Raw genomic sequence first — 27,850 nt, forward strand, 5'->3', positions numbered from 1 at the left:
GGGTGACCCCACTAATCTGTAAATTGATTCACAGCAAGTGGAAGAGGTAAGAATCTGGCCTACCAGCCAGATCCAGTTCCCAAGATTTCCTGGATCCAAAGATGTGGCTCTCCTACACAGATTTTCAAAGCATAGGGAATCTGAGGATTTAGGAAGGGAAAAGGGGCTCACAATCCACATTAAGCTGAAGTATGGATGGGGCAAGAGGGTGAAACAGTTGTCCTCCCCACACACCCACAACCCCTCCCCCTCCCCATGGTACTGGCAAAGAGAAACAGGTTGGGGGAACCATTTCCCAAAGTGTTCACCCCTAGGTAGCAGTAGAAGCCTCTTGCCTGAGAGGAGGAAAAGGGTTCTGAAAGCAGCAAGCCAGAGGTTCACACAATCACTTACTAAAGTGAAATGAAGAGTTGGCACGGAAAGAGAAGCTGCTAAAAGAGAATCAGGAACAAAACCAGAGCAAGGTGCCTACACAACATTGTGGGATGCAGCAGCATTGGCACACATTACATTGCCGTCTCAGACTTTCCATGGGTCAAAAATCCAGGACAACACCAGGATGAGAAGGATATCATGTGGACACCCCTAAATTAATGGGGAGAGAAACTGGTGCAAATCCACATTTTGCTCCTGTGTGGACAAGCCTGACATTGCATCAAGCAAATGTCACCCTAGATGTTCTAGTCCATTTCCTCATCTCTTTCCTTATCACAAAAAGTCCAGTGTTTTAGGAAGAAGTGGGCTTGTTGCACAAGAGCAACCAGTAATAATAATAATAATAATTTATTATTTGTACCCCGCCCATCTGGCTGGGTTTCCCCAGCCACTCTGGGTGGCTTCCACAAAAACAAAAAATACACTAAAATATCACACATTAAAAACTTCCCTGAACAGGGCTGCCTTAAGATGTCTTCTGAATGTCAGGTAGTTGTTTATCGCTTTGACGTCTGATGGGAGGGCGTTCCACAGGGCAGGCGCCACTACCGAGAAGGCCCTCTGCCTGGTTCCCTGTAGCTTTGCTTCTCGCAGTGAGGGAACCGCCAGAAGGCCCTCGGCGCTGGACCTCAGCGTCCGGGCAGAACGATGGGGGTGGAGACGCTCCTTCAGGTATACTGGGCCGAGGCCATTTAGGGCTTTAAAGGTCAACACCAATACTTTGAATTGTGCTCGGAAACGTACTGGGAGCCAATGTAGGTCAGCTGTAATTTGTCTGAATGCGACTGAAACCCACCTGAAAATAGTGACAGTCTGGAAATGCCCTCACATTGATTAAAAAGATAGCTCAAAGCAAGTTCACAGCCCTCTTTTGGATTTGTCATGACTCTAGCTGTATATAAAAGGTGCTCAGAGGTTACCATAAGAATAGTTTATTTGTGCTATTTACTAATACCTAAGCAGAACTGCTACAACTGATCCATCATACATAATTCAGATGACACTGGCAAGTTCAACCTCTGTGCCAAAGTAATAAAGAAAACAATATATGAAATACAATAAAAACAGCAGGTACTCAAAGCTTTGCTGTTGCCGTGGGCGCTGTGTGAAAGCTGTTATGAGCAGACCCCATAACATTCCTGCTCTCCAAACATGGGCTACAATAAGCTCACTCCAGGTTTTACAGCTGGCCCCTTGGGTATAATGGACAGGATATGAACAACTTGAAAAGTGTGTGTCTGTCTCTGTGCACACACACAATTCATGAGAGTGTGCATTGCAGGTATTGCAATCTTGGTCCATGGTACAGAGCCATCCCTGTCCATAAATTGGTTTCTTAACTATGGCCTTCTAGCCTTCAGCCTCTGGCAGAGGCAATATGGAACTTTTAATTGCAGGAACTGTCAATCAAGGCAACAAATTGGGTTGGTTCACCATCCCTCTAGCTGCATGATGAGGAAGCGCCCTGGAAATTCATTCAGGATGCTTTAAACCCTGAACACTTTGAAACCCAACACCACAGCCAGAACTTTTGGGGTCCATTTCAAAGAGCACCAGGAAGCTCTCTCTCTCCCTGCCTCTGGGATTCAGCACTCCCTTTGTTTACCTGTGAGAAACCCAATGGAGACTTTTGTGGTAAGTTCAACAACAGTATCTAAAACATGCTTCTAGTTCCTAGGTAATGCTTCCTAATTCTTGCCTGGCATATCCCACATCATTCTTTGGATCTTTTCTGTTTTGAAGCAAAGCTAGCATGTTCCTTGGCTGTTCAGAGTCACAGGGGAAAGCGACCATAGATTCATCAGGTGGTGGAGCTCGACAGAGCCTGCAAAACTGACATTGCCATAGGGCCTCTGCTAGCCACCAGAGCCATGAAATTGTGTAGCTGCCTGAAGAAACTACCTTCTCCAAAACACACAGTGAAAGGAGTTACAGGAAAGCCTCATAGTAGTGAGTGAGAGGGATGGTGTAGGCCCACCGCTCAAAACTGGAGGCTAATCATTTTCTTAGGTGCTTGGTGTGGCATCTGGAGACAGGCTGGCTAGGAGTCAGAGACACACAGGGCTTCCACTGCATCACTCAGGCCCTGATTCACTCCACCTACAGCCAGAAGGCAGTTTTTTACCACAATGTTAGAGCAGGCACATCGTGGGGTGGGCATAGGTGGAAGGCTCTCCCATTTGTTTTTTCCAGGATGAAAGGCCTCAGCTGATTCCAGTACAGTTGGTTGGTTTCCTAATAAGCGAGAAAACATGAAGACCATCAAGAGAACATGTGAGCACACACAGATACTTGATTGCACATGTCTACACAGTTAATTTAAACTAAGGGTTTGTTTATAAAGAATAAACCACCAACCTTTGCTGCCTCTAGTGTGTATGTGTATATGTGTGCATTTGTGTGCATGTGTGTGCATATGTGTTTGTGTATACACACACATATGAATGATATTGATTGTGTTCATTTGCTCTACATGTTTATGAGGATGATAATTCAAGTTTGGTTTGGCTTAGAGTTCCAATGATCTTTGACTCTCTCACTTTGGTTCTTCCTCATTTGTCCCCTTCTCTACTTCTACCCATCAATTCCCATCAGTCTCACCCAGTGTGGTCTGATCAGAGTGATGAGAGTTCTAGTCCAAAATATTGGGGGGCGGGGTGACACTGCACTGTCTAGCCCCAGTCTAATTCTTCATAAAACTGATGGAGTATGTAGGATTATGTCTACAAAATGCTCATACCACATTAGCATGCATGATCATTTTCTGTCTTTGTGCACAGAAAGGGACCTGAGAAGGGCCTCAAATATAGTAGTTGCCTTCCTTGTAGCAGCAATAATTTTATGGTAATATAGTTCCACAAGCTACAGAATAATGACTTCACACTGAAACAGGACAGGAGTCACCCTCACCTAGGCCTCCAGCTACGACAATTCTTCCTTTCAAGTAGCCGGATATGAAATCTGCCCGTCGTTTCTTCAGAAAGAATGAGCGCTCAATCTTCATCCAGCCCCCTGAAAATTAACAAGACCACCTGCTAAATAATCATGATTTTCCATTAGTGTTCTGAAGCATTTGGATTCCTTCAGAGATAAATCAAGGGTGTGTTCTATAATCCTAAAATTGGGGAACTAAGAGAGGGTTTGGGGTATACGTGTCTGACTACAAGAATACTGTTGGGACGCGGGTGGCGCTGTGGGTTAAACCACAGAGCCTAGGACTTGCCAATCAGAAGGTCAGCAGTTCAAAGCCCTGTGACGGGGTGAGCTCCCGTTGCTTGGTCCCTGCTCCTGCCAACCTAGCAGTTTGAAAGCACGTCAAAGTGCAAGTAGATAAATAGGTACCGCTCCGGTGGGAAGGTAAACAGCGTTTCCGTGCACTGCTCTGGTTCGCCAGAAGCGGCTTAAGTCATGCTGGCCACATGACCCAGAAGCTATATGCCGGCTCCCTCGGGCAATAAAGCGGGATAAGCGCCACAACCCCAGAGTCGGTCACGACTGGACCTTTACCTTTACAAGAATACTGGGCACAAACTGTTGAAGTAATGAGGGTCACACAGCCAATGTACAACATACTAAGGCAAATGCCAGGGCTCTAAGGCCTCAGCAAGGCCCACCACTTCTGATGCTTGGGTTTGGTCAAGCCCTCCCCTTTTATTATTTGATTGGGAACAGGCAAGAGCACAGAGACTTGTGTAACTGAACGCACACTATAAGCACCTCGATTTCTCAAGAATGCAAGGCTGTGCATATACCCACTGCTGAACCACTGCAGAGGTAGGTTGCTGGAGGGGCCTCCCACTGAGGCATCTCACTAGTGGGGCCACCTGATGACCCTTTGCCCAGGGCTCTCTAAAATCTGAAGCCAGCCCTGAGTAGCAGAATCTGAAATTTTTGAAATTGATTTCCCACCCAGCATCTTGCCCTTAAGGCATGCATGCTGAAAAGCAGATGGAAAACCAGGAAGAACTCACCCTGTTCGATGTCAAACACATCCACGTTCTTCATAAACTTGGGCTGACGGTATAGCCTGCCCTGCCGCAAACCCCCCAGGCTGAAGATGTTGTTCTCTGCACACACAAAGCTGGAGAATGCTCGTTTGCTGGGGATGTTGGGGAATTTGGTCCACGACCTGGTCTCGATGTCAAAGACTTCAAAGGCATTCACGGCATATTTGGATTGCCTTCCTCCTAGGATGGCGAAGGGAGTATAGTGAAGAATGTGCAGCAACAACTGGAGCCATGGGGGTCTACTATTCTCTGGCCAAGCAGGTCTCTGGAGCACACAGCCAACCCTAATCCAAAAGTATGCTGAAGCGATGGCAATGAGCCATAGAGTCTCTGCCCCCTGCAATTTACCCAAATGTAAAACACTAGACAGTGGCTGGCTCAAGGTCACATGGAGTTTCATGGCTGATTTAACCCTGGTCTCTCGGGTCCCAGTGCACTTAATAACTCTACACTTTATTCCACATTCTGGGGAGAAAAGATGTAGCAGGGATATCCAGGGAGATAGGGGAATAATATTTTCTCACAGATTTGGAGGTTTATGGGGTCCCTTGTTAACAGTCCTGTATGAAACCTTTAAGACAGCAATCCTGTACCTACTTATCATGGAGTAAACTCCCATGGAATTCAGTGGGGCTTACTTCTGAGTAATGTACAGTTTCAATGGCATGAACCCTCCCCACTAGTAACAGTCATGACAGGGGCCCCTTCTGAACAACACTTAAATGTGGAGTATTAACAAATCTGCAGTGATTTAAGTGCCCGCTGTTTCTTTGCAAAAAAGGAAGATAGGAAGAGAACCAGAATAGGATGGAGGCCATATGACTTATCTCCCAGCAGAGAAGAAACTGTGACAGTAGGGACCCCTGTGAACCACATGTGCTCTTTGTAAAATTGTAAAGGTAGCTTTGCAAAGGAGGTGGGTGGGGAGAAAACAATGACAACTTGCCCACACCCCTGTGACCACTCATTTGCCCTTGCCCTGTGACCTCCAAGCAGTCCCTCTACAGGGCACCAGCTGCCACTATTCCTAGCTGTAAGGGCTCAGTAAATAAGGGGCAAAGTCCATTCGCGTAAGGGGCTTACGCAGGAAGCATGACCTTTGGGATCATAGAATTACAGAGTTAGAAGAGACCCCTTCTAGTCCAATCCCCTGCAATGCAGGAATCTCAACTAGATCATACATGACAGTAGGAAGGAGACTCTACCACCTCTCATGGACGTCTGTTCCACTGTCAAGCAGCTCTTTCTGTCAGACAGTTCTCCCTAATGTTAAGTTGGAATCTCTTGCAACTTCAATCCATTGGTTTGGGTCCGAGCCTACAGAGCAGGAGAAAATGAGCTTGCTCCACCCTCCATGTGATAGCCCTTTGAAGATGACTATCATCTCCTCTGGTCTCCTCTTTTCCAGGCTAAACATACCCAGCTCCTTCAACCGTTCCTCATAAGGCTTGGTTTCCAGACCATTGATCATCTTGGTCTCTCTCCTCTGCACACGTTCCAAGCTTGCCAATATTTGTCTTAAACTGTGGTGCCCATAACTGGACACAATACTCCAGGTATGGTTTGACCAAGGCAGAATACAGTGGGACTATTTCTTCCCTTGAATGGTACACTATTCTTCTGTTGATACAGCCTAGAATAGCATTAGAGTGGTTTTTTTTGTTTTTGCTGATAGACAAACACTGTCCATCTTTGTTAGTTCAGTACATTTCACCCCCCTCTCCAGTTCAGCTGGAAATGATTCCTTATGGTAAAGTAAACAAAAATAACATGGTTCCCTGCACAAGTTTCAAAATGCAATTTGATCACCAAAGCACTCTTTACATCAGCAAGGTTGCCACAGAGTACTGGTTCATTCAGAGAGTAGCATACAGAAAGTCTTCTCATCTTCTAAGTACAGTACAGGCAATGGTCAGAACGAAGGGAAAGAAGGTGATGGGTTGTAAAGAGGACCCATTTGGAAATTTAGGTATGCACAATTAAAGTGGATTAAAGCACTCTGTCATCCTAGTGCAACAAACATAAAAATGGACTTTTACAGGAAGTAAAAGTGATGGGGAAAAGCACTGAAAAGTGTTGGATGAACTAAAGGCTAATGGGAAGACATATAAACACATCCCAGAAAAATCAGGATGAATGCAAGATGAGTGTGCATTGTCATATAATCATCCTACCAACAGAACAGAACAAATGCTCAATGAAAACCAGGCATGGCCTAACCAACACATACACTATGTTCTACCTTCACTTTTAGAGGCATTTTGCATCTGAATATCAGTTTCTGAGAATCTCAGGTGGGCAGAGGGCTGTTGCGCTCATGTCTGGCATGCAGACGTCCTACAGGCATTTGACTGGCCATTGTGAGAACAAGATGCTGGACAAGATGAGCCATTGGCCTGATTCAGCAGGCTCTTCGTCTGCTCTTATGCTTTGTGCAAGCAAATCAGGATGAAGGCCCCCCAAAAGAGTCATTGGGAAGAACCCAATGGCACAAAAGCAGGGCCAGTAAAATGGTGCCCTACCCTGAGCCCTTGGAATAAGGCTGAAAATAGAACCTAACGGACAATACAAAGCTATTTATACAGCCAGAGGGTAAACAGAGAGGTCTTTTGGAAACAGTTATGCAAAAACAAAAAGGCATCTTGTGGCACCTTAAGAACTAGCAGATTTATTGTAGCATAAACATCCATGCTGATGTTGCCATAAATCTGTTAGCCTTTACAGTTCTACAAGTCTCTTTTGCTTCTGTTGTTCTGCCATGATCAGCTGGGGTAAACTATGAAAGGCTAAAAATAAAAGCCAGTGGAAGTCTGGCACCCAAGCCCTTGGTTTTGTTTTACCTCTGGATCCCTCCTAGAAGGAATATTTACAGTTTCTCAAAGTATGTGTGCATTTGGGACAGTGTCATGCCAAGTTTAGTGGAAATATTTTAGCTCAAAGCAATAAAGTTCCATTTCTCTACCTGCATGTTTCTTTTAAAACTTTTTAAAGGCCATTAATTTGATTACTTTTAATTAATTTGATTAAAAACAAACAACCTTGATATATCTTAATACTATGGGTACTAGACCAAGTCAGGCTGTCTCTACTTCTGTTTAGCTTTGCTTTACACTTACAGAGCTGGGAACCAAAACACACAGGGTTTGAGCAATTTGCACAAGAGTCAGAAAATGAAATGGAAGCATAAGCAGTCCATTTGTGTGCCAAAGGGTATGAATTTACCTTTTGGATTTACCACAGAGTGCGGTAGTCCCCTCAGGCAGCAGATCTGAACCCCTTTAAACAGTGAACAGTTTGTGAGTATGTAAGCACACCACAGTCCAGTCAGGGCAAAGGCCAACATCCTATTTTCTTTTATTTATTGAATTTATCTCCTGGCCATCCTTCTGAAGAAGCCAGGGAGCAGCAAACTGCTCCACAATTTAAAAAATAAAAGAGGAAAAGCAGTTAAAACATTCTAAAAATAATCTTGTGGTAATGAATTCTACAATTTAACTATGCTCTGGGTGAACAAATACCTCCTTCTGTGAGTGTCAGTCATGTCTTGCTTGCCCTTTAATTAAAAAATATTGTAAAGGCAGAGCTCTGTTCAGGCAACATTATTTTATCTCTCCTGTGCAATAAATGCAGCCCATGGTTTTAGGCATAAAAAAATGGACCTGGAGGCCCAGCTACAGAGCTGACATTGCTAATCCCAGACAATGCCTAGCACTTTTAGAGAGGTTATGGAAGAGAGCAGCTTCGAGAACTTCTGCAGGAGGGAGCATTAGGCGACTCTCCAGTCAAAGGAATAATGGTCGGAGGAATAGGCTGGAGGCTCATTCTTACCCAGCACATAGATCTTTGTGCCCCGTAGGAAGGAAGTGGCGGCATACCTGGGTGTGGGCATGGTTGCCAGCGACACCCAGATGTCCTTGAGCATGTCATAATGCTGCATGTAATTGTGAGGGCGAAGGTCTCCTCCCATTCCGCCAGCTGCATAGATTCTGTAGTCTGAAAAGGACAGCAAGCGAGAGGAAAAGCAAAAGGATAAATCCAAACAAGAATCTCGATTCTGCTTTATAACAGCAGTTCCTAAATAGGTTCCACAACTAAAAAAAAGTTGAGGCGCATTACTAGCAGAAATAGAAAGGAGAACTATCTCATTCCCACCCAAACTTTCATTTTTTGCCTTGGATTCCATATATTTCTACCCAAAGGGTGGAAATATCACCCAAAAAGAGGAACTGCGTCACCCCCAAACAAGGCAAAAGACCTTCATAAAATTAGGATATGATAATTCAAGTATCTTCATCCTTTTCAGACCTAGGAGTAACTTTTAGCCCAAACATGCATTCGGTCCAATTTCTTAATCTTTTACCATGTATTTACATGGTGGTAATAATCCTGTTGAGAGCCACCTTGGATCAGGCTGCAACCCACCATCTTAAGACCAGTGTGCTAACTGATAAGAATGGATGCAAATATATATGCAGTTGCTATAATTAAAACAGAAATAAATCTCTTTCCAGTGGGGAAGACAGTGGCCAGGTGATCTGTGTGCTTCTTGAATATGCATTCCGGGTGCTACCTATTGATGAGCAGCATCTTCTAGTTCATTATTTTTAAACTGGACAACCCTTCAAATAGAAGACTCTTTCAGATAAGAGTTTGGTCCTCTGGCAGCCCTCTGTAAAGCAAGGCACATGGCCACTTGAGATGGAAACCTTCCCTTCCCAACAGCAGTTCATCACATTGCAGTGCAAGACAATGTGGCAATGCTTAGAGTTGCTAAAGCAACTTGTTACAGGAAGCAAACAGATATGGGTGTGTTTGGTGGAGGGGAATATGTGGAGTCTGAAGCCCTACTATATAGAGGCAAACTTTCATACAGATTTCATACAGTGACCCAATGTTTTCACATCGCTTGTGCCCTCAATGATTTGTCCTTCAAGAACTGCAAAAGCAGTTCTGCAAAGCAAAAAAACCCACCAGGCTGCCCTACATTTGGCAGGAACACAGAACGTGCTGGCTGTATTGACGTTTTTTTTACAAGCAAAGAGGAGGTCACAGAAACAGATGGTGCGCTCCAATTACAAGGCAGCCTTCACAGCCCATTCTAGACTAGGCTGCTGAAAAGCACCAGATTTTACCCAAAGCAATTCAAAAATGGTCATTCCAACAACCAGTGCACAAGGGTCAAAGCCAGGACACATTCACAGCGTAGCAGAAATTGGCTAAGTGCTCCCCACTGGGCAGATCTGTTTCCATGTAAGAAGAAATTTCCTCCACCCTGCCCATCAAATTAATTAGGAGAAATGCACTGGGGAGCTTCCCTAAAAGCCAATCCTACTTTTGCCACCAGTGCCTTTAAAAAAAAAGAATCCTCCTTGCCTTTCGCCGTCACAGAGATCCCCATCGAGGCTTCCCGCAAGGAGTTCCTTTTCTTCCATTTGCCCTCGTCTATGTTGTACATCTCCACAATCTTCAAGGGTGTCTGGTTGGCTCCAACACCCCCGATCACCATTATCCTCTTGCCCAGTGTTGCTACAGCTACCCCAGCCCTGGCTGTAGGCATTGGGGGGAGAGAATTCCATTGGTTGGCTTCAGGGGAGTACACCTCAAAAGAGTCCATTGGGACACCATTGTCATCACAGCCCCCAATGGCATAGACCTGACCACCAGCCTCCACCAGGGAGCAATAGACTCTCCGGCTGGGCAGAGGTGCCAGAGTTTTCCACTGGAAGTCTTTGATGCTAGGCACATCCATCATGGGAGCAAGACGGCATCTGTTAGGCAGCTCGCTTGTACTGCAAAATGAAAGGATGTAAATCAGAGCAAATGTCATTCAGGCATAACAAAGCACATCAGAAATAGAGATTCAAAATAGTTAGAGGACGCCTCTGGGTAGTCAGTGTTTTGATTCAAGCACCTACTGGAAATTTAGGACTGAATAGTTTGGGCTTACTCACATTTCCTCTGGTCCTGATGCTTAGCTCCAGGGGAAAGCGCTCTGAAGCACTCTGATTTAGAGCTAAACAGTGGGTTTAGAGCTAAAGAGTGGGTGAAAGCACCCAAAAAAATCTGCTTGGGAGCATTGAAAGAACCCGCAGATAAGTGAGGGGGAAAGAGGTGAGATTGTTCCACCTGGCAAGCCAAAATAGTTGTGTTACAGATAGCCTTAGTGCAACTTTGAATTCCTCCCTCCACATTTAGGTAAGTGATGCGGAAATACTCTGCAAAGTGTGGGATAAATTAAAGGTCAACAGGAAGACATATAAACTCTGCCCAAGCAAATCAGGATGAATGTTCACTGTCACCAAACCTCCCTGCAAGCAAACAAATCAGGACAAATGCTCAATGAAAAAGGCTTCCTATTGTGTAAGCTCTTCAGGAAAAATGCTCCATAAACATTCATCTGGAATAGCCCAGAAACCGACATCTTAACAAGCAATAGATCACTGTTCCCGCAACCATCAACAACAATATCCTATCACAGGCACACAAAGCAGTGATCATACCTTTCACTGAGTATCTATTAATCTTCCATTTCTGCATCTGCTGGATCCTGATCCTAAATAAATAAAGGAAAGAAATAACGGTAATAAGGTTGGATTCAGTCCCTTGTTTCTGCTTCTTAACAGGGGCAATCAGGTACGTCAGAGCCTCTCCTGCTTCCAAGGCTTTTGTCCCTTGAACTTTTTCCCTCTCAAGGGCCTCTCTTCCCAAATCCTTCTGTCTCCCTCTGGGTCTTCCTGGACCAGCTGCAGGAGACGCACCTCAATCCCATCCTCCATAACTTGACTCTGCCTCATGCAGCAGCAGTGTGCTGAGCTGTAAGCCTGCTACAGAACAGCCCATTAGTTAGAACACAGAGTCACAAGCACCTATCGCAAGCCAAGTGATTATTTTTTGCTTTCTTTCTCTGAACAGCTGACAAGTATGTAAAAGAGGTGAATAAATTTAGATAGATGGAAACCTGAGTATACATATGGAGAGTGGCAGCTGCATTCTTCTCACCTGAACCTGAGCACACACACATACACAGAAACCCAAAGCAAGGTTTCATTACAGAACCAAGATTTCTTTTTTAAAATTGAGCTTTCTTTAAAGAACTAGATAACTCTGCTTTTATATGTTCCTCTGGCCTCTTGCATGTACTACAGGTCTAATTTAACCGTCACACACATAGGCCGAAATAAAGGTCTTGCTCCTGTAACATTGCAGGCAGTGGCACTGCAAAATTTAAAAGCTCCTTGCTGTGCAATGGCTCACAGTGTCTGATAGTCATCTACGTCTTCAGAACCTCCCTTGCCTCTTAGGGCCCTGCTAGGTAATCCCACCCCTCATGGGATGGTACCACCAGTGCTTTTTTTTTCCTTTAAAAAATGTTTAGGGGTACCCTCATTTTGATTCAAGAAAATCACAATTTTATAGTTCACATTGGGGAAAATAAATACAGTAAATGGACAAAAGTACAAAGATTCACAAAATGTTTCGGGGTATGTGTACCCCTGCGTACCCCCAGAAAAAAGCCCTGGGTACCACCCACTTTGGAAACCACTAAGTTGGAATATGAATGTTAGAATGGAGATGATGAGGCCCCTAAGCACTGTTTTCATGGGACTCCCAGGAGCCTGTCCTGTTTACATGACGAGGATCACTCAACGTTGTTTCAGAGATTGTTGATGCTGTGCTCTTATCCCAAATCAATGTACCTTGTTCACATGGGCAGAAGATGTCCACATATTTTGGAACACTGACACACCATTTTATGGTTTCAGTGGATTTTGAATTCCACCCAGCCTCTGCTTCCTGAGTTGACATGACCTTTTCCAATAGGAAGTGTTCCCAATAGAAACTCCAGGTGTTTTAAGAGAGAGGGCTTTAATTCACATGATTCTGCAAAGCAGGATCCAAGCCATTTCTTTGCTTTGAGTGATCTTCCTTCAGACCCCTGAGCTCAAGGGAGCTTTGTCACTTCCACTTGTTCCATCAACAACTGTAGGCAAATGACATTGACAAGACTAAAAAAAGGCTTTTAAAGTCAAGGGAGATGAACGTTGCACAACCCAACCTGGAGGAAACCAAACAGGAACATTGCTTTGCACGTAACACACTTTGGTTTGTTTCATAAGAGCATAAGCAGAGCCTGCTGCGTCAGGCCAATGGGCCCATCGAGTCCAGCATCCTGTCCTCCCATTGGCCAACCAGACGCCTGTGGGAAAGAAGCAAGCAGGACCCAGAAACCAGAATCATTCCTGCCTCCGACTGACCATTTCCCCCTGCTAGGAAAAGGCAGGAGTGAGGGAAGTGTGAAGTGGGCACTCCTGCAAGTGAATTGGTATATATTTGCCTTCCCAATGCTATTGGGATCTTGTTTATATTTTATTCATTTTAAAAAAATACATAACACACCTTTCCTCTCATGAGAAAACACAAATCAAATTTCAAAAGCAAAAGCATAATATCATATATCATTTGTGTATTAAAAATATTAAAAGATGAAGGGGGAAAATCTTTTCCCCAAATAACCAACTCAAACCGAACCATAATGACAATATTCCACCCCCCCCCCCATCAGGGACGAGAGTTTCTTTCCTTTGAATCAAGACAGATACTAGCATTACCTCATCTGTTATTATTCAGAAACAAATAAATACAATCGCAGCTCCTAGCTGCGCTGTGTCCTCAGGTCCCTGGGCACATTTTCAGCTCGCAGCAAGTGACAAGCTATCAAAAAATACCATAATGGCAAGGGCACAAATGTACAAACTCAAATGCAGAGCAGTTGGAGATCAGATTTTTTTCCAAGGCCTGTTTCCCAAGTTATAGCGAAGCCAGATGATTATCATGTGGTAAGTTCCTAGGGTATGCATATAACTATTTGAGAAGCTGGTAAACAACCTACCAAGCTAACACACTTATGTGCCCATTTTCATTGTGCAGTAGGTTAACAATCTGCCCAAGGGGCTATATGCACTGTTAGCGCAATCCTATAAATGCCTACATAGAAGTTAACCCCAGTGACTTCAGTGGAACTTGTTCCCAAGTCAGTAAGTATAGGGTTACAACCTATACATTAATGGGTGAATATAAATGATCATTTACTATGAGGTGTTTTCATCATTCAATTGTTGCCTGTCTACCTCTGAAAACAGGGAGGTTATGGGGCAGGTTGAAAAAGGGTGGATAATTATCATATGCCCCCTACTTCCCCTTTCCCAAAGCAGATATGGGGAAGCTGTGGCCCTCTGTGGAGTAACCTGTGGTACTCCAACTCCCATCAGCCCTAACCAGCATGGCTAGTGGTCAAGGACGATGGGAGTTATAGTCCAGTATCATCTGGAAGGCTACTGCTTCCCCAACCCTGGCTTAAAATCTCTATTTATTAAGTGGTGACTCCTGGTAGATACTCAAACATTATCTTCACCATCCAGCTGTTAAGCACTATCGTCGTATACTTGGAATTCTTTCTTTCTGAGAAAAGCATAGTTTTCTCACGGGATTCGCGAGCGTCTTATTTCATAAAGAGCTTTTAAGCCTAATGCTATGGCCTAGATTCAATTACGGTGATAGATCTGTCCCCGAAGCCAACGTTACAATAAAGCATTTTCCCCAAGTAGCTGCTTGCTCTTAAGTTTTTTGCATCTTTTAAGCAACTTTTCCTTGGCTTTGAAGGCACCAGGCTACATGATAAAGTCAGGGGCTGAATTTCATGCTACATTTCTTTTTCTTTTTTAAAGACCCTGTTTCCAAATCTTTTCAAGCAGCGCTAAGCAAACGGCCTGTCAGTGCAAGGATTCCCACTTGCACAATGAGATTCCTCCCTTCTCTCTCCCTGCACCCGTGCCTCATGCCCTCCCCAGTTCTGCTCCAGAGGGTTGGGGGAACCTCCAAAACAGATTTGGGGGTGGGGGTTGTAGGAACAAAGGACTTGGTGATGGAGGAGATACTTCAGTATATCTGAAGGAGCGTCTCCACCCCCATCATTCTACCTGGGCACTGAGGTCCAGCACCGAGGGCTTTCTGGCAGTTCCCTCACTGCAAGAAGCCAAGTTACAGGGAACCAGGCAGAGGGCCTTCTCGGTAGTGGCGCCCTCCCTGTGGAACGCCCTCCCACCAGATGTCAAAGAGAATAACAACTACCAGACTTTTAGAAGACATCTGAAGGCAGCCCTGTGTAGGGAAGCTTTTAATGTTTGATGTATTACAGTATTTTAAATTTTTTTGGAAGCCGCCCAGAGTGGCTGGGGAACCCCAGCCAGATGGGCGGGGTACAAATAATACATTATTATTATTATTATTGCTTGCCTATTTTCACCTGCAAATGCTCTTCTCCCTATCTAGGGTTTTTGTTTATTTTTTACTGTTCCTTTTCCTTCAGTCAAACCAGAGAAAGCACAGCTACAGAGGAAAATGGCCTGGCAGGGCATATGCAGAGAGAACCTGCAGGTAGGGGGAGGGTTAAGTTCCCCCTCTTGTACGCTGACCCCCCCCCCCTGCAAAATGCTTCACCCGACCCTGTGTTCATGTTCAGTGGCATGAGTTGGCAGGTATAGTGTGTAATAATTATACCCCAAGGACACAGTCTTCAGGACACTTAACCAGGGGGTAATTCCTCATCACTTGCAACAGCACTAATGTGCAAGGAACCCACAGTGAGGCCAATTTCTTAGCTGAAATGGTTCTGCATCTTTCCGAAACTGGGACTCTGGCGCTGACAGTGTTTCTCAGTTGCGTGAATCAAGCAGCTGATGTGGTTTAATGTGAGTTTGTGCCTGACATTTTCTGACCTTGCAAGAGAATGAACAGTTCCCCTGCCATGGCAACCACTACGCGAAGAAAAAGTCAGGCAACCTTTTCTCGAAGCCTGGGAAATACTGTGTGACGTAAACAAAAGGTTCAGGTGAAGGAAGAAATTAGCACAGGAAGATGCCTTATACTGAATCAGATTAATTGGGCCCATCTAGCTCAGTGCTGTCTGCACTGACTAGCAGTGGCACTCGGCATTTCAATCAGGGTCCCTCCTAGCTCTACCTCGAGATGCCGGGATTTGAACCTGGGACCTTCTGCATGTAACGCTGAGGCTCTTCTACTGAGCTTCAGCCCATCCGCATTAAGATACTTAGCAATTTCTTGGGCTTCAGAGAAATATGAGAAAGTCCCAACACAGTTGTCCATCTCCCTTCTTTCTTCCATGGCTTTTGCTGAGGTCCTGGCTTTACCTTACAGTGGTACCTCAGGTTAAGAACTTAATTCGTTCTGGAGGTCCATTCTTAACCTGAAACTGTTCTTAACCTGAGGTACCATTTTAGCTAATGGGGCCTCCTGCTGCCACTGCACCATTTCTGTTCTCATCCTGAAGCAAAGTTCTTAATCCAAGGTACTATTTCTGGGTTAGTGGAGTCTGTAACCTGAAGCGTCTGTAACCCGAGATACCACTGTATTATTTTATTTATTGCATTTATATCTCATATTTCCTCCAAGGAACTGAAGATGGATAACAAGTTTTTCTCCTCCCCCCCCCCCCCCCCCGCATTTTATCCTCACAATAACTCTTGTGTGGTAGGTTAGGATAAGAGGCTGTGACTGGCCCAAAGTCACCCACTGAGCTTTAGAGCTGAGTGGGGGTTTGAACTTTGGTCACCCATATCCTAGTCCAACACTCTGACCGCTACAGCAAACTGGATTTGCCTTGCAACTTGAGTTTCCTGCCTGTTTGCTACTGGCACTAGGTAAAGTGAATTATACGCAGGGCCCGATTTGAAGGGTGGTCCTTCAGTGGGTCTGGTGGTGGGCAACAGGAGGGCTACAATGAGGACAGGGCAGCTTGGAGCCTCCATTTTAATTTCCCATAATGCCTCCAACAAAGTGTTACTTCAGGGCATTGTGGGAAATCAAAATCCAAGGCTATTTCCAGATGCAGCAATTCAGTGCAAGGGGTGCAGTACAAGACCAATGTTAGCACAGTTATAGGCTCTGCCAGAATGCTAAAGTTAAACCTGGGATATATGTCTAGACAGGGTTGGGAAGTCTGTGTCCCTCCAGAGGTCACTGAACTCCAAATCCCATCAGCCCCATGCCCTCATCCAGCATGGCCAATGGACAGGGGATGATGAGAATTGTGGTTCAGCTCTTAGATGGCCATTGGTTCTCCATCCCTGCTCAAGGAGGAAACTGAATAATACTGAGTGCAAAATTGCAGGCAGAATTTGAAGAAAGGAACTTGTGGATAATTCCACAGACTATGTCTGCCTACACTCAGGCCTGCTTTAAATTCTCTTGTTGCAGTTCTATACCTTGACTCTTGATTCTCTTTCCATATTTTTTTCTTCTTCTTCTTCACAGTTACATTTCCACATTTCCATGCTATTCTTAGCCTTAATTGAACTGGAAATTTTGGAGGAATGTGTTACACAAATCCAATTAAGGCAGATGAACCACTTTACCCAGGAAGAGTAGTTGATCTCCAGCTGTGTCTCATTAGCTGCCTTCTCAGTGCAGGACCTAAAAAGTATTATATGATCAGCTAAGTTGATATATGATAAGGCAAGGCAGTGGTGATTGACCTATGATAGTAAGGAAGTGAATGATTTTGGTGGAACAACACAGGAAATTTAAATATTAGTATAAGCAGGGTTAATAATCTGATGCAGAAACCACTAAATCTGCAGGACAAACTTCATGGTGACTGAAGAATTGACTGGAGTTTGCCAGTCAGAACAGACTGCTCTGTAGACTATGTTGTTTTCAAACCCATTTAAGGAAGTCAGGAAGGGATGAATGGATCAATATTTCCATACTATCTCACTTTCTCAACTGCTTGTTCAAAAGTTCATTTGTAATTTTGAAAAAATCTGCATGAAATTTTGTGCACACATAGTTTCAAATGTATTTCCTCCCCAAAAGTACACATTTTAAAATGTATTTTAATATATTGTTGAGCTGACAGTCGCATTGTGAAACTTGGAGAACTGCAAAATCCAAATTATGGCTGCGTTCTGATCCCACAAGAGTCTGGGAGCTGTGGATCAGGTCAGCTGTTATCGGAACACACACATATCAAATTCCTCAAGCACCACTGGCCATTTTTAACATCAGGGTAAAAACTGTTAAGTGGAGGAAAGGGGGATGTTTCACTCCTTTCCTGCTTTCCATTTTTCTGCTCAAAAGTGTCCTCCCGCTGTCCCATGAGTTCCTGATATTTGTTTATCTTTCTTAAAAAAGCATCTGAAATCCTACCAACAGGAGGGAAAGCCGCTTAGGGAATGATTTTGAGCAGAACAATGGCCAGCAGGGAAAGGCTTAAACATACACACATACGCCACCATTTCTAACCTCAAAATAGCCTCATCCTGAAGATGTTTTTAAAATGTCCAACAGCACTTTTTAAAATACATTTGCATGTAATGTGACATGTGCCTTCAATTGCCTTTCAAAGTCCAAATAAAATACAATGTCTAGGGAAAAAGGCTGCTGGTTAGCAACCGTTGCTGTTTTTTATTGGTACTTAACAATGCAGTTCATGGCAAGAGAACTGTTTATGTTTTTTTTTTGCACTGTGAGCTTCCCTAGAGTTTGCTTAAAATAACATGCCTAGTGGGACAAAACATGGATATACATCCTGCCAGAATGGGTTCATCTACAACAGCTTTCTCTAGGTTGGTATCCTCCAGATGTTTTGGACTACAACTCCCATCATTCCACACAGAATGACCAATAGTCAGGAATGATGGAAGTTGTAGTCCCACACATCTAAAGGGCAATGGGTTGGGACAGGCTGATCTGTAGCCTTGGCTTAAAGGTTTGCTGCATCCCCAGTCTGCTGTGAAGCATATCCACAAGTAGAATATCTACTTTTAATTTTTCTGTAAAGCTTGATGAAACTGAGGCCCAAGTTTACATAATTTCAGGCAAGGTGAGGACATGACTGAGAATTTCCGATGTTTTAATTCCAGTTTGTTTCCCATGACTAAGTAAGTACAAATGCAGGCAGAAATGATTACTTCTGTCAGACAGCTATTTGTTGCCATCACATTTGTTGCTCCAAATGATCTTAATTCTTTATTAGTTTTTTGGGACTACTCCACCAGCATACTCCACCAGCTTCCCCCACCCACTTTGTGTCTACTGGATTTTCAAAATTATGATGGCAGGTATATAGCAGCAAAAAGTTGCATGATTATTTAAATACTGCACATTGATTATGCTCTAACCTTTCATGGGCTGCAGTCAACTTCATCAGAAGCATTAAGCATTTTCCTATTTTAAGCTGACACACACACACACACACACACACACGTAAAACTAAACGTAAAACAATGAGTTCAGAGGGGAATAATAAAAAAATACAATGTGACAATTGTTGAGAGAGTCAGAACTTACAGGGTTAAGAAGTTCTGAGTGACGCTTCACATTCCGAGAGGTGTGTTTAGAACACTGGGAGTGGTCAGTATCTCTGAGAGAGAGAGAGAAAGACACACACTGTGTGCGTGTTTGCTCCGAGAGAGCAGCAGCCATGTGCGAACTGTCGCCAGGAGATTTATAGATGTTGTGTTTTGCTAAGGAATAAAGACTTTAAGATAAGGAGACTGCTGCGTTTCAGCCTGAATTATTGCCTTCACACGAAGAACGTTCCTGCTTCTGTTCCGCTGTGTTTTACGCTCTGCTGAGTCAAAGGTCCCAGGGGGGAAGACCAGAGCTGCGCAAGGGAAGTGTGCCGGACCCCCGGACGTCATTGACCTCCATTGACAATTATGTTGAATAAGTTCAGTGACCATTCACAAAACAGTGTTGATGATAACACAGATAGCAACTAATTAACTGTTCTTAATAGGTTGTAATTCAGCAGTTTCATACTTGAGCCTCCCCCCTTTGAAGTTGCTTTGTTTCAGAATGTCCACTTTAAGGTCCCAAGAGGCTGAAATGTCCCTCCCCACACACCCTGTTTCTGACTTTTGACCTTTCTGATGTCAGATCTGTAGCTACATCTCATGGTTAGCAGGGAAAGAGAGCTTAACCATGAGCCCTAGTTTGGACAACGTGCTAAACCAAACTTTGGCTTTGTTCAGTGTGGCAGCAAAAACAACCAGGGAGCAGCAAAGTAATTGTGATCTTCTTTCTATTCGTATGGTCTCACTAAGCTCAAACCTTTCTCCCTGTGAACCACTTGAAAATTGCTGAGGGTCTGGTTGGACCACTTAATTATTTCCCCGCCTATTGTTAGCAGTTGTAACGGACTGTGCAAGCTGCTATATGATTTTCAATTTTATTTTTCCAGACATGCTAAGGACCACCTGAATGAAGCCTGTAAACCACAGTTTGGCTCAGTGTGTTGTGCAGAGTAGGCCAATATATCCCACCCTGCTGTAAATTATTTGATGTGCAAACATATACGGAAGGGCCACAGCTTAGTTGTAGGATACATGGTTTGTGTGCAAAACGTCTCAAGTTCTATCTCTACCATCTCCTGTCAAATCATATGAGGAAGCAGAGCTGGGAAAGAGCTCTGCCAGAGGCCTTCTGAGGGCTTCTGCCAGTCAAAATAGTCAATACTGGTCTAGATGGATAAAGGGAGTTGACTCAACACAGCAATTTCATATTCTCTCCCTGCAGCCGCCCACTTCACAAGACTGAAAGGAGCCAAATACCAGGTTTTGATGTCAAACAATGAATCCCACTAAGGTCTTTTACCCTAGCTAGAAAGCACCTCTTCCTACATCTCTTCCTCTTCTGCTCTTTTGCATGACCTTTCAGAACAGTATGGGATTTGATGGATTATTAACTTCCTGCCAGGGTGTGTTTGAGAATATAGGAAACACAATTCCTGCAGAAGAGAAATCATTTTGTTCTGGAATACCAAACCTTCTCGTCATTTCATTAGTATTTTGTGTCTTTCTTCCACACTCTTGATACCACAGATGCCTTTTGCAAGGTGAAAGGATTGTACTTTGTACAGAATTAACCATTTACTCAATTCACTTTCGGCATAATCTGGGCATAATGTTCATATAGCACCTGTCAGGATATCACATCCTATTCTCTGACATTTAGAAGGCACTCAGCAGAGGATCAGCACTACGGCATGTCTTTCTGTTCACACAGAAGCACAACCTCACTTCCTTATAAATTGTTTTCTGAGCAATTGTATGCAGATGTGTGTGTTTTAAATTATTATATCTGGCTTCACATATCCAGAAATATGTCATGCAGTCTCTTGGACCACTGCGGGAAGCAATAAATGACAGCACATTTGACAGTTTATGATACAGCACGACCTTAAGCTACAACACCATCAGAGGAATAACTCGACAAACTGACCCACATACTTCTTGTCAGTAATGATGATGATTAATCTCAGATTGCATCCTAAAAGCTGCGCTCAGGAGAAGGAAGCTACTCTCTATGCAAAACATACAGCCATGCACACAGAAAGCAATGACCTCTAAAGACGCGTGGGATTTTTTGCTTGGCTGCCAAAGAATGTTTTAAGATAGTTTTATATTTACAGTTTTAAAAAGACAGCTGTCTGTTCTGACAAAACCAGGCTCTTTCTTGGAGGGGGAGGGGAAATCAAGTTTAACACAAGAATTCTTACGTAGCGTAAGTCTGATTTTTTATTTCTCTCCCTCTCTCCCTTTCCCTCACCCCCTCCAATCTATTTAAATGTAATTACTCACATACATCTGTGATCTCCGTTCCCTGGAGGCTGTAGTCCATGGTTATGGAGGAAGGAAACCCAAAAGAGATGACGGCTGTATGTTTGCAAAGGAGGAGCCGGGCAAACGGATCGCCCAGCTGCATCAATCCAACCCACATAATATTCACTTTCCTCTACAGGAGCTGAAATACAATCACGTGCAGAGGAATCCCCGTCTGCTGGAGTGACCTGTATTTTCTCAGTTGCCTAGAGTCTGCTAGAGGAGAGTGTGTGTGTGTGTGTCTCCGCACTGGATTATAAAAGCCAGAATAAGCCTTTTATGGCTCCCATGCTTGCACAGGAAGTTTTCCAACAGCCTCTCGCGTGGCGAATTGCAGGGAGGGAGCGGGGCTCGGTTGAAAATGCAAGGCAGGGATGGGTGAAAATGGCAGAAATTCTGATGAAGGCATAGGAGGTATTTTTCACATGCCAAGAAGTGCCTACAGGCAGCCTTGGCATAAACTCAGATATTCCAAGTGATAACAATGGTGTTAATAATATCTGCTTACATCAGTTACTTTTGTCCCAACAAATCCATTCATAAAATCAAATGGTTTTCTACTCCTGCCTTTGCCCCGATTGCCTGGGAATAATTATGCCAACTCTGTGCTCAAATGATGCAAACTATCCACCTGCACTTCACTGTGACTGATGCACTGAATATTATAAATCACAATATTATTATTTTAACAGCAGCAGCAGCAGCATTAGGGTCATGGCACAAGCACCCCTAGCAAACGTCAGTTCCTTCCCTTTCCATAACAAGCAAATCACTGCTATACAGTTGTGATCTCTACTTCTTCAGTTTCATTTCACAGACCTTTGGCTCATAATAGCACCATAAGAGCACCACTGGATCATGTCAAAGGTTCATCCAGGTCAGGATCCTGTCCCTGCCATGGCCTACCTGATGCATCTGGGAAACCCATAAGCAGAAAACAATCACCATAGCACTCTCAGATGCATACTGCCTCTGGCATGGGAGGTGATATGCTGCCATTGCGATTAGCAGTCATTGATACTTATCTCCTGTTATTTTGTCCAATCCCCTTTGAAAGCTGTCCAAGTTGACTCCAAATGTATCTGACTAGTGATGATAATGCAGACTCAACAATAAGCCACCATCATGCTCCTCTTGTATTACTTTGCCAGAGCTGCTCAACTAATTTGGAGGCTCCTTTGACAGGCTCCTTCTCCTTCCCAAAGTTCTCCTCCACCATGGTAGGCACACACAAGTAGTCGGTAGGGCTCAGAAGCTGTGCTGCATGATGGCAGTCTTTCCCTGAGGCTATGGGTGACCTAAGATACGTTCCCCATCTTCCTCCTTGGTTCACAGCTCCTGGCCACTTGCAAGTCTTGCACGGAAGTGACCGATACACAATGCAGCACTGAACCTGCCTGCAGCACTGTCAACCACCGTCCTCATCCAAGGGCTGGGGCTCCTATGCCCCAAGATGAAGCAAGGCATGGATGGAAAGATCAGAAGAGCCAATGGGTGGCATTTGGTACGGTGACATATGAGCCAGCCTCACTATACAGCACATGTTCCTTTCTCCACCACAAAATGAATCAAGACAAAAATTTGGGCCCTGCTAGGCATGAATGGTGATTGAAAACAAATGCCTTTTTAAAAAAAGAATTCTTATGCCGAGCCAAGTACAATATATTGGCTTCTCAATATATGTTGGCAAGACACGCTGCCCTTTGCACCATGGATATGATACAAAAAAGTACCTGTTCTGCATTTCCCTCCTGAAGCCACATTTCATGTAAAAAGAAATAAAAATGAACCAATCTTGAATATGACACCCTCTGTAATATGGACTGCGTGGGTGGGGAATACCAATTTATATACTGACCTTCTGACTGGTATTTCAGCTTTCCCTGCCAGATACTGCCCCTATATGGTAAATTAGAATAAGCTACAATGCTTTACACCTGGGTGTAATGTCAATGAAACTTGCTTCGGAAAGACGTTATGGGATGGTGCTCTTAAGACAAATGCTTGCAGCTGGTTCTGTTGTAGATCATGAAATCACAGTCAAATAACCAAGCAGCCCTCAGCTATTGCGTTCACTTTTTGCATTTGGTGAATCCCCATTGGCATGTATACAGTCTACTCTATGTTTGTCTGCCACAGCTGAGGGAAAGGAGAATTTGTCGCATTTGGATCGGATTGCTTCAAAGATAGACTTTATGAGGCTATGACACTCAAGTTAACCGAAATAGCTGAGTTAACTTACAATCAGAAGCAAGCAATGTTTATCTTTTGCAATTTGACCTCCATTCCTCAAGGGACATAGTCTCCTGCTGAGACTCAGCAAGCCTTTCTCCCCAGTGCCTATGTAATTCCCTTTTGCCCAATACTAAGTAATAATATTATACTTATTATTATGCATAATAAGTGATTGATAGCAAAGATTTCGTGGCACTTACTCAAATTATCCACACAGCAGTTACTATTTTGAAGATAATGGGAAAATGTTGAACCATACTTAAGGGAAATATTAGAGCAAGCCTTTTATTCAGGGAATTCTGCACTGGCAGCTTTGTTAAAAACCTGTCAATGTACGTAAGTGCTTGTGACTGAATGTAAATAGATTTCATGGCAGTTTTAAGTGATGACTGAGGGCCAGAGGTCAATGAATGGATAGGGCTGTGGGTCAGTGGTAGAGTATCTGCCCAGCATCTTTAGGGCTGGCTGAGACCCTGGTCCAAAATCCTGGAGAGCTGCTGCAAGTCAACAGAGACAATGCTAAGCAATGGTCTGGCTCAGTATAAGGCCGCTTTCTATATTTCTGAAGGGCTCCCATCTGATGGCTGCTTTTAAGCTTCCCCTTTTGCAGCTGCCTCCTGTTAAGTTATTCGTATACAGCTTTTCACTATGCAGCCTAGGAAATGTTCTGCATGCCACTTACGATATGGGTAGGGATACATCCAATTCTGACTGGGCTGTGAACCAGAATGTCCCTGGTTTGGATGTCACCCATGCTGTGAACTCACTAGTGGCATTAAGAAAGCCGTTCCTTGCCAGCACCACCACATCTACAGTATGGGGATAAAATTAACCTACTAGTTTACATTACCACAATAATCCTTACAATCTCCGTTGAAACTGGAGAGGGGTGAGTTCTCCCATGCTCACTTTGGTTTCTCTTGGGACTTCTCCTGGGGGAGGGGATAAATGGCATTTTCTAAGCCAATCTGAAGACTGCTCTGTACTGAACAGTTGTGACTTTGTATGGTTATTTAACATTATTATAAAAACTGAAATAGACACTTAAAAAAAAGAAAGAAACTGTTTGTACCACCCAAGCCCCAAGAACACACTTCCCGATTCCCCTGACTTCCCTGGCAAGTGGAGGTGGCAGCAGGATCTGCAACAGCAGGTGTGGGAGGAGAAGAGGGTTTCCCACCTTCCACCCCTCATTTGTCACTTTCATGCACTGATAGTAGTTCTCTCCAGCACCATCAGTCTCTGCTCTCAACTGTCTTCGGTAACCATAGAGGGCGAGAGATGGGGGAACAGGGCCTCTCCATCAACTCAGGAACTTTTGGCTCCTGCTCTTAACAAAACATTTTCATCCCAGCTAGTGACTGCAAGAACTAGTACCCCTTCTCCCCCTTCCTTTCCCCCTTCTCCCCTCCTCCTCCTCTCAATCTCTTTTCCTTTTGTGTCATGCATTTCAGCTTGTAAGCCTGGGGGCAGGGCTTATCTTGCGCCACTCACATCTGCAAGCTGCCCGAGGCGCCCTTTTTGGCTGCAGAGCAGGATAAAAATGAGTACGCTGAAAATGAAATGAATGCACTAAAAAATGGAAGTGGAAATAGTTTTCGTTCAGCCCAGCAAGCGGCAGAGTAATCACTTTATACAAGGCCATAGAACGTGTGACTTTCCGGGTGTTATTGGACTCTAACTCCCATCAGCCTCTGCCGGCATGGGAGTTGTAGTCTAGGAATATCTGGAGCTGCACAGGTCACTTAGGCCTGCATTTAAAACACACTATGTTGTAGCCTTAAGGGCATGGAGACAGGGCAGCATATGGTCTCTGATCACTGGGTAAGTCCAGCATGACCACTGTTGAGACCACTTTCCCCACCTGCCACAGCTTGTCTCCTGAGTGTTTTTTAGAGGGTGGTCATACCGGACTGAACACGAGGTCAGATGCTGCAATAAACTATTACCACTCTGCAGTTACAGTTGCCAAGGGGCAAGTTTTTAAAGGAGCTAATATAACACCAGCTCTCTTCTGTTTTCTGCCCAGTGAGGCTTATTTGGTTGCAGAGTTCAAAACAGATCTGCTCTGCTGTTGTTTTTTAAAAGGAAAGCAGCTCATGAAAAATGTGCAAGTCAATAAGCAAGATGTCTGCAGCACTTTCCATACCAGGGCAACCTTCCATCCCCTAACGGCTATTTTAATCTCCTAACTATCCAAAGGGAGGATTTAATTTGCATACAAATAGGATGTTTAGGAACCGAACCAATCTAATGTTAAAATGCTAATTAAAGTGAGTGCATTTGCAGCTTAAGAAATAAAATTTAAAAACTCTCCAGCTGCATTTAGGCAGGGTAGATTGTAGAGTTTTGATGTTATTGACACTACAGTCCTGCATGGGCTTATGCAGGCATATCTGTGCAGATATACAGATATGTATAAGCAGGTGGTATACATATCACATGCACACTAAACCGAATGACTACTCAAGAGTTGTGTGCATGCACATTGGATCCTCATACACTAGCCAAAAGAACATTAAATTGGAGTGAACCTCTTTATAGTTGTTGCTACAAGCCTGAGCTGGACTGAAATACAAAATGACTGGTGTAAATGGGTATCTCTATTTAAATTCTGAGTTGTCTTTCGGCATAGAATTCAAGGCAGCATCAGGACTGCTGGACAGCTCCTACAGACCATGCCAAGAACTGAGGAAGCAAAGACTCTTGTCCAGGACCAGGGCTGAGAAAGCCCTGGACAAGATGCTTTCCTGTGGACCTCTCAGGAAGCCCACCCACTCCTGCAAGGATTGAAAGGGAACAGGGAGGAAAACTGGTGTTTTCTTTCTCTTAGGAAAAGGTGGAGATATTCCTGCTGCAACCCACCATATGAAGATGCAACTCACCAGTTTTGTTTTTGGGTACTCTGAACAAGCACTACAAGGGATGTTGTAGGAAGGAATAACGCCAAGTTGCTCAAGCCGCCAAACTCGTACCATTTACAATCATTATTTACAAAAGTACCTCTCCCACAGATGAGCAACAGTGTATACTTGTCTCACCAAATTCCTATTTGGGTTTGAATGAAATTTCCCAACTGCTGAAGAGAGTGGCGGGAGGGAAGACCCTGGATTAGTCCCCAGAGATTTGTCAGGAAAAAATTGGATTAAAAAAAAAAAAAAAGCAAGAACAGCACATTGTAAGCACCAGCTTAAGATTTTAGAAGGTGGACAAAACACCCATAAGAAGATTAAACATAACAGAATTTCCCCTAAAATGAAATGTAGGACTTAATGTCTTACCACCACCATCCCATGCAGCCTACCAACCACCAGGCTGTGGTTTTTGCATACCCATTTTCTTTAACACGCACTGGGTTGATGTGTTATGCTCCATGGGTATGGAGGTATCCTTCACAAAGAATTGCATCTTACCCTATAAGCATATAGGCATATGCTCCTACACTCTCTCAGTCCACTTCATGCATCTGATGAAATAGGCCATTGCCATAATCAACTGCTCAGTCTATATCATAGACTATAAGAAGCTGTGGTCATTGTTATCCCTAGCATCATAGAATTGGAAGGGACCCCAAGGGCCATCTAGTCCAACCCCCCTGCAATGCAGGAAATAAACATGTTGTGCAATAAAAATGCTGCTCCATTATTTGCAATGGACGGATGACCTATCCTTACCTTTAGCTATACATGCGGTTGAAAACCTGGCACAAATGGAAAATAGAGAGAGGCTGGTGTAAACACATACCAATGGCATCCTCAAAACCCTATCATTGTTAAGCTGCCAGTAGGACCAGAAATCTTCCCTGCAGCTCATACAAAAAAGGTCTGCCCAATTCCCCAGCATCTCAAACTATAGGCCACACATGTGAGTAAACTTGTTAGCAGGGTCTAATTTGAGCAGATGCTAAAGAGAATTTATATCCCTTGCCTTCCTAAGCAGCGAGTTCACCTCACTGAAAAACAGATAATTAAATCTTACAGCCATTTGCGTCAAGGGCAACAGTTTCTGAGAAGATTCGTTTAAATGGGCTTACCTTACCACTGAGAAGGCAGGACCCCAGACTATCAACTGGAAAATACAAAAGAAGGGACATATCAAGGGTAGGGAGGTTGAATAGCAGAGGAAGACGATAATCCCTGTCACAATACAAAATCCAAGGTGTACAGTGTGTGCACGGTTAATGATTTCCCTGGCGCTCAGCTCAGAGCTGACAAGCTGGATACGAATTGACGCTTCAGAGCCATACTTATATAATACGAGGCTCTCAATACAAAAAAGGAGGTGGGGGCAGAAGTTGGCTTTGTCTAGCTGGTCCGTTTCAAAAGGCCACACACAGACACACACACACACACAGCGCCAAACGACAGTCTCCAGAGCTTCCTCTACCTTGACGGCTGGGGGAGGAGGAATGCTGCTTTGTGTACAAAGAGAGATGCAGCTAATGCCATGGAAACAACCCCATCAAAGAGATTTAAGGAGTCAGACCGTTGC

General features: G+C 44.1%; 1 protein-coding gene and 1 long non-coding RNA gene across 6 annotated transcripts in view; one reads left to right on the forward strand and one right to left on the reverse strand.

The window, feature by feature from the left end:
* The window catches only part of LOC310764063, a 436,509-nt gene that overhangs the window by 90,812 nt on the left and 317,847 nt on the right, over positions 1-27,850 (forward strand). The window lies entirely within an intron of this gene.
* KLHDC8A (kelch domain containing 8A) lies at positions 1,352-27,693 on the reverse strand. 5 transcript variants are annotated; one of them, XM_083617162.1, is made up of 7 exons: positions 27,393-27,693; positions 10,943-10,995; positions 9,816-10,231; positions 8,271-8,435; positions 4,407-4,622; positions 3,346-3,447; positions 1,352-2,670 (listed from the first exon to the last, which is right to left on the reverse strand). In XM_083617162.1, exons 3-7 carry the CDS (start codon positions 10,192-10,194, stop codon positions 2,477-2,479), a joined length of 1,056 nt encoding a protein of 351 aa, XP_083473288.1. In that variant the 5' UTR covers positions 10,195-10,231; positions 10,943-10,995; positions 27,393-27,693; the 3' UTR covers positions 1,352-2,476. The 5 variants fall into 5 exon arrangements, with proteins under 5 accessions (XP_083473288.1, XP_083473287.1, XP_083473286.1 ...); XM_083617161.1 differs by having other exon boundaries at positions 27,398-27,692; XM_083617160.1 differs by lacking the exon at positions 27,393-27,693 and adding an exon at positions 21,108-21,417.

This window comes from Podarcis filfolensis (genome assembly GCF_964270895.1).
Source record: "Podarcis filfolensis genome assembly, chromosome: 6".
Classification (NCBI taxonomy): domain Eukaryota; kingdom Metazoa; phylum Chordata; class Lepidosauria; order Squamata; family Lacertidae; genus Podarcis; species Podarcis filfolensis.

What these genes read in the sequence shown, in the direction of transcription:
- KLHDC8A (XM_083617162.1), bottom strand. Translation starts at nt 10,194, where the DNA reads ATGATGGATGTGCCTAGCATCAAAGACTTCCAGTGGAAAACTCTGGCA. An exon ending in TGTGTTTGACATCGAACAGG is followed by an intron (nt 3,448 to 4,406) that starts GTGAGTTCTTCC and finishes GTTAATTTTCAG; the next exon opens with GGGGCTGGATGAAGATTGAG. An exon ending in TGTCGTAGCTGGAGGCCTAG is followed by an intron (nt 2,671 to 3,345) that starts GTGAGGGTGACT and finishes CTCGCTTATTAG; the next exon opens with GAAACCAACCAACTGTACTG.